The sequence below is a fragment of the Cyprinodon variegatus genome, unplaced genomic scaffold, assembly GCF_000732505.1.
Source record: "Cyprinodon variegatus isolate N-32 unplaced genomic scaffold, C_variegatus-1.0 Scaffold285, whole genome shotgun sequence".
NCBI classification, from domain to species: Eukaryota; Metazoa; Chordata; class Actinopteri; order Cyprinodontiformes; family Cyprinodontidae; genus Cyprinodon; species Cyprinodon variegatus.
This window is the reverse complement of record NW_015150738.1, coordinates 186,618-193,258: the sequence shown is the minus strand read 5'-3', so window position 1 is coordinate 193,258 and position 6,641 is coordinate 186,618. Positions and strand designations below refer to the sequence as shown.

The window sequence follows — 6,641 nt, the reverse complement described above, 5'->3', positions numbered from 1 at the left end:
TACGACCATTGGGATTAATTTAATGAATCAGCACAAGAAATATAACATGTCCTGGAAGCTACTGTATATTTACACTTTGGCAAATAATAATAATATAATGAGTGTGTAGGATACAAGGGATCTAGCAAGGAGAAGCAAAAAAGATGAAAAATCCCTCTCTCCAAATACTGAGTGAGACTATTTGCCGAAATTTAACGTTCATGAAGGATATCAATATAAAAACATCCCACAAAAAAAGAACATGATAGTTTTAGTTAACCCTCTGCAGAATTAATAATTCTTTATTATATCCAGTCATTATCTCCCCTTTAATTCCAATTCACAAAAGTGTGAGATATATTTTATTACAAAAAAAGCAACAGTTTTTCATTGATGATTAACTGTTTAGTAAACCTTAGCAGTAGTCATTCAATATTTGTCTTCAACTCTTCTTTTCTTTTCTTTCCTATTTGACCCCAGAAGCTATGATGAAATTACCAGCAAGTCCCCTGTCTCCTTCAGGGAATAATATATTCACAGATGTACTTCTTCATGCTGCGGCACACCTCATCATACCACTTTCCTTTAGCAGCCACAGAAAGAGCTACACAGCTCTCCCTTTTTGTTCCTGTCGGCTGCTTCTTAGAGCGATCCCAGTTGAAGAAGCTGATTGGCAGACTGTTGACATCAACATACTGGCCTTCCTTCACTATGTCTGCCACTCCTATCCAGAAGTCCCTGGTTCCTGGGGCACCTCTCTTTGCATAGTCCCTCACCTCGTTGTTCTCCATCATGTCTCGTGGTGTTGCAAGAGTTCCTCCCTGAGCAATGCAATCTTCGTTTGCCTCATGGTAATGTTTGGGCTCCTCTTTGAGAAGATAACACTTCCCATGTGTTTTGATGCCTCGGAGACAAACTGAAAGCAATAAGTTGAATAAATTCCTTTTTGTATCAAGTCGCAATGTAACATTTGGATGGAAACAGCTGCAAAGTCTGTCAAAAAATCTAAAACATTTCCACATTATTTTGTGCCATTTTATATCATTCAGATTAAATATAACTTAATTTTTACTAAATCATTCAATGAATTCAATATGGTCTGCTGCCCCCTACTGGTGACATGGAACATCTGGAACTTCAAATATTGTGCTGTAAGTCTTCGTGACAGGAATATTAAATTGGAATTGTCAGTTTATCTCTTCACCTATTCATTTATGACATTTAGGTAGTTTTCCATGCAGCCTTTGATTTTCAGTCATCTCATCTGTCAACAAAGAAGTTTATGTCTGCAGATTACCTGTCTGCAGTGCCTGCACCTCTTTGAGTAAATTCACCTCCTGCCACAACTTCTCAATCTGGGATTTCACATCCTCGTCCTCTGCAGCTGCACATAGAAAACCAAGCCAGCAAAACAAGTCAAATAAATACAAATGCAGAGCACATTGCTACCAAAAGTTGTCCGACATGCATATCTACCTCCAGTCTGGCGAGGCGAAACAGCTTTCTTTGTGCGAGATGGATGGCTGCAGGAGAGCAAGGAGAAACTGAGGATAAGGACGACGGGCAGGACCAGATGAGCCATGTCTGAGGCAGTGGGAACCTGGAGCACAGGACTCTGGGGCACAACCTGTGCTTCTTCGAAGGGAAGTAAATATTCTACAGGCAGTTTAATATATAGTGGCCCTCTGTATGCCTGTCTGGGTTCTCTTTCTGCATTGGCTCCAGTGCTGTTTGTTTTTGTCAAAACATCAGGAGGAGGTGAGGGTGGTGTCAAAGAATGATTTCCTTGTGTCTAGTTTATTTTTAGATAAATATTTACTTGGAACAAGGTGCCCCGAGCTGCATTTTCAAAAACTAAACATACATTTATTAAACTGCTACCCTTTTGCATCGTTTCCCATTTATCCCTGTACATATCTTAGTCTTGGAAAGACTTAAGAGTATAGGAACATTTAAAATATTCTGGGGTGAAACCAGGAAAAAAAAAACATATATATTTTTTTTTTAACATATTATTAACAATACTATGTAATAATTCATATAGGGTTGTCCCATCCCTTGATGTTTGGAGGCCTCCTTGTGTGTAGAAACCATTTCAGCTCTGCACACAAAACATCAATTGGACTAAGATCAGCACTTTATGCTGGCCACTCTACTTTACTTTGTTGTCCTAAAGCCATTTTGTGACTAATATGGTAAAAATGTCAGTTCTGTTTTTCCGTGTACTGTTTATTGCTTCAAATTTCATCTTTTTGTTATGTGCACATGTTCTTCTTGTAGTGAAAGATCCCCAAAATATGAAGCGCTTTAACAGTGGGATAGTGTTCTCTAGCTTCCCCCTTAATTACCTTCACCGAGAAGGTGAAGCACTGTGTCTCACAGGTGGGCCTTCATATAACCACGAAATTTCCAAGTAATTTATTTCCAAAAGTGGTGACATCATACTCTCGGGTGCCCCAAATAGTTCAAAGACATAGTCAGCTTAGCATACTAGCATCTAAATTAGAAAATAAAGGTAATCAAAGATTACTCTCTCATAATTTGTACATTAAGCAAATTTGAATATTGTTTGCGCTCCTAATGTGTTTGTGTAGCTTTAAAATCAGACACTGATAAAAAAAAATAATAAAAAAAATATTATTATTTTATCATATCTGATTTCAACCCATAGTAATGATAATAATAATAATAATAATAATAATAATAATAATAATAATAATAATAATAATAATAATAATAATAATAATAATAATAATTCATTTTACTTGAAGGTGCCTTTCTTGCCAATCAAGGACACATACAATGATACACAAAAATGCCCTTAAAAATAACAATAAAGATCAATAAAATCAATAAAATAGACAGAGGAAATGGCAATATCAATAGGCATTAGATGTGTTTTGAGTTGTGATTTGAAATGGGAGAGTGAGTCAGTTTTTCGGAGTTGGGATGGTAACGAATTCCAGAGATGGAGAACAGAGCGACTGAAGGCTCTGCTCCCTGTGGTACTGAGATGACAAACAGGTGTATGAAGGAAGAGGATCTGAGGGAGTGGAAACATGGATAAGCCCAGACAGGGATGGGGGAGCAGGGTTGTGGATGGTCTTGAATGCAGGATAATTTTGAATTGAATGCGGAACAGAACCGGGAGCCTGTGGAGCTGTTGGAGGACAGGAGTAATGTAGGGGAGGAAGTTAGAGCTATGATGCGGGGAGCTCAATTCTGGACCAGTTGAAGTTTATGGACGGAATTATGAGAGACACAGAAGAAGAGATAATTGAAATAATCCAGACAGGATTACTGCAAATGTTAAGAATAAACTAAATCCAGCACATTTATATATAAATGCCCTAACGTTGGTAATACACATCTGTTTCTATTTTTATCTAATTAAACACAATTGATTAGTTATTTTGAGAAACAATGCTAATAAAAATAAATCAATACAAAACTGCATTCCTGCTCCCATTATGCATGAAGAACGCAGGTATCTATAGTGAAATTATGTATATTGATAAGAAAGTTCAGGGGAGGGAAAGGTGTAACCAGGCATAGTTTAGCATGTTTTTTTGATTTTAAATGTCTAATTCTGGTTTAAAAGCCAGTTGTATCTTTAATTAGCTATGAAGTAAGTATAAGTGCATGCAAAATGTTTATTATAAACAATTTACCTGCAAGTAACAGAAACATCTATACCATGACTGTGTATTCTAATGTTTAATAGGTATAATAATACAATATGTATCATACGAGGTACGTTTGAGTTTAACACTCTTAACTAACACTACTGAAACTCAACTAAGCTAAACTAGTATGCACAAAGAGGAAGGGAAATATGGTTGAAAACCATATTACAGTTTAAGATGGATTTGTGTTTGAAAACAAAAGTTTACCTTGAAGAATTTGGGATATGATCAAATTAGCTTTTCACTAATTTAGAGGAATTGGAATGTTTTCAGACCAATTCACAATGCATATCCATGAGGTGAATAAAACATTATTTGGTTAAATAATGTTTTATTGAATGATTTGCTTAATCAAGAATCAATAAACCTTAGTTAATGATTCTTTACCCTCTTTGAAATAGCTAGCAATGAATAGACATCAGGATTCCACTAAATGACTCTTGGTCATACTTGGTAATCGGAATGTAATGAGCATGTGAGGAACACATGAACACTAATCTTATATCAGTGTTTAAACCTTTAGTGTAATAAAGCTTGTCCAAGCTTCAACAACAGCTCAACACATGTTACTAAAGCATAGCATGCAGTTCATACACATTAAATGATCAACATCATCAAAAGACATATTGTTTGTCCTGTCCCTAATTATGTCAGACCTGCAAACCTTTTTGTGCAAGACCATTTGGAAAGGTTGAGTTTCCATCCAGCAGGGATTATCAGGCAGGCTAACAGCAAAGCAGACTCTCTCTCAGTGGCTCACAGCAGGGGTCCCCTTTGTCTAAGTGGCTGACATCAAGGCAGGTTTTCCCATCCAGTCTGCCACTAAAACTCAAGAGAAATGTGTTGCAAAAGGGGAGATCCTGTGGAGGAGTTGGCTGAAAAAGGGGGGTTTGAGAGATCTTATAGATGTTATTCACCAAAACTGCGACCTCTTCTCTGGTCATCATGTCAAGATGGAACAAGGACACTGGTTCCCAATTTCCACAAACCATGATCATAGCATATGGCATAGCAATTTCGAACAACCTGTCGATAGGATCTTACACCTAAGCAATATCATACAAAGTGCTGATTAAACCTACATTAGGTTTCACAGTACAAATTTTTCAACTCTAAGTATTATGGCACTTTAGTTGTCAGGCACCCAAAAGTAAACAACTTTGGTGAGACGCATCGAAACATGCTACGAAGTTGCTCCGCAGTTCAGGGAGCGAAAGAAAAATGTGATGCTCGTTTTTTTTTTTTTTTTAATCAGGGGGAGATGAGTTTATTTCCCAAAATTGTACAGTAATGCTTTTTCATTAAACGGATGTCCTCTCCATTAGATTTAGACGACTGCGATGACACGGGTAGCCTGGCTAGCTCAGAGGCTAGCAGCTCTCGTTCACTGCCTTCTGTTCTCGCAGAGGCAGGCAGAAATAGAACGTCTCAGGCAGAGGCAGACGAATGTCACCGTGCACTTACCGAGTTGATTGTTAAGGGTTTGCACTCATTTTCTACAGTAGAGGCCCCTGAATTTCAGTAGGTGAATGTGAGGCTGTTGTCAGATTGTCATGTTAGATTGTCTAAATAATATATTTTTCTCCACATAAAACAGATACATCACACTCATTTATTCTCATATATTCTCTAGGGAAATGACTAAGGTTCTCAACCCAAAATACAAAGCCCCAAGCTGGTATGATGATGGTCAGGCAAAGGAAGAGGTCCTAAAAACCAAAGCTATGTACTAAACTCAGACAGGCTCAGCTGTAGCAGAGGAGATTGATAACATCCTAGAGGGATATGGTATACGAGAAAAGGTTGTGACAGCAACTCTCGACAATGCAGCCAATATGAAATTAGCCATCAAACAGCTGAACATCCTGAAATGTCCATGCTTTGCCCACACGCTCAATCTGGGAGCGCAGCTGTACAATTGTACCAGTTTCAAATTGGGCTGCACGAGTTTGAGAAGTGATAGTTTGGATGAAGAGGTAACACATGGCAAAAGTTTTTCTGAAAGAGAAACAAGACTTGCTCAGTAACATACTCTCGTAACATTGGATTATGTACATGAAAATATAGATGTATAGGTATGTGTACTAACTCAGTAGATAATCCATATTTACATTGTGTGTATGTTAACCTGCAGAACTACCCAAGCACATGCTCCTCCTGGATGTAAGGACCGGGGGAATTCCCTCTATGTGATGATGGAGAGATTCTGTGAGCAGTTCCCTGCTATCCAGGCTGCAGCCATAGACCCACGCATAAGAAAGCCCATGGAGAATGAAAGGTGATATATATTTTTAAATGATAATATAGCTTAAACTTGTTTTAAACCGGTTTTATTGTTGTTTATTTATGCTACATACATCTTTTTTCTGTTTTTATTTATTTTTTACGACAGCCAAAATAGGCAATGAGAATTGGAAAAGCAGAGGCGCTTGTGCAGCTCATGTGGAAGCATTACACCTCCACACGGGCTGTCTCCAGCGAGAAAAGTCCAACCTGCGTTGAGATTTTGCCCATCTTGCAGAATCTGGAGCAACAGTACTTTCATAAGGAGCATCAAAGAGAACATTTGGAATGACCTCTCCAAACGCTACCAGGCAAGCACAGTTACATTTAATCTTTTCTAGACACTTAAGGCTAATTTGCATAATCCCATACATGTATAATGTCAAAAAAGTAATGTGACCTCCCATGTGACATTATTCATTTAAGGGTGAAATGAAAGAACAGTAGTAACCTATTCAGGATTGTCTTATGCAGTGGCCCATTCATTCATCTTGTTTCTTGGTCTGTTTTCTGAGTTATTTAAAGTGTGTTACCGCCATCTACTGGCCATTTTTGTTAACAGCCGGCAATTTGTATCGGTTCCATTTCCTGCTGCGTTATCTTTTGGCCGTTAGTCTAATACCATCCTGTCCTCCTTGATGAAATTGAAGGGAGCCGATATTCAGAGATTCCTGAAGGAAGTCACCACTCTGG

The 6,641-nt window shown here is 38.0% G+C and overlaps 1 protein-coding gene across 1 annotated transcript; it reads right to left on the bottom strand.

The window, feature by feature from the left end:
* On the bottom strand, positions 1 to 1,711 carry clec3a (C-type lectin domain family 3 member A). Its single transcript, XM_015383433.1, has 3 exons — positions 1,456 to 1,711; positions 1,277 to 1,363; positions 1 to 895 (listed from the first exon to the last, which is right to left on the bottom strand). Exons 1-3 carry the CDS (start codon positions 1,559 to 1,561, stop codon positions 498 to 500), a joined length of 591 nt encoding a protein of 196 aa, XP_015238919.1. The 5' UTR covers positions 1,562 to 1,711; the 3' UTR covers positions 1 to 497.
* Positions 1,712 to 6,641: the final 4,930 nt, after the last annotated feature.

Bases quoted from the DNA above. Each gene is read 5' to 3' on its own strand.
- clec3a (XM_015383433.1), bottom strand. From the start codon at position 1,561: ATGGCTCATCTGGTCCTGCCCGTCGTCCTTATCCTCAGTTTCTCCTTG. The intron at 1,364-1,455 runs GTAGATATGCAT...TTCTATGTGCAG, and splicing joins TTCGCCTCGCCAGACTGGAG to CTGCAGAGGACGAGGATGTG. The intron at 896-1,276 runs GTAATCTGCAGA...TATTGCTTTCAG, and splicing joins GGTGCAGGCACTGCAGACAG to TTTGTCTCCGAGGCATCAAA.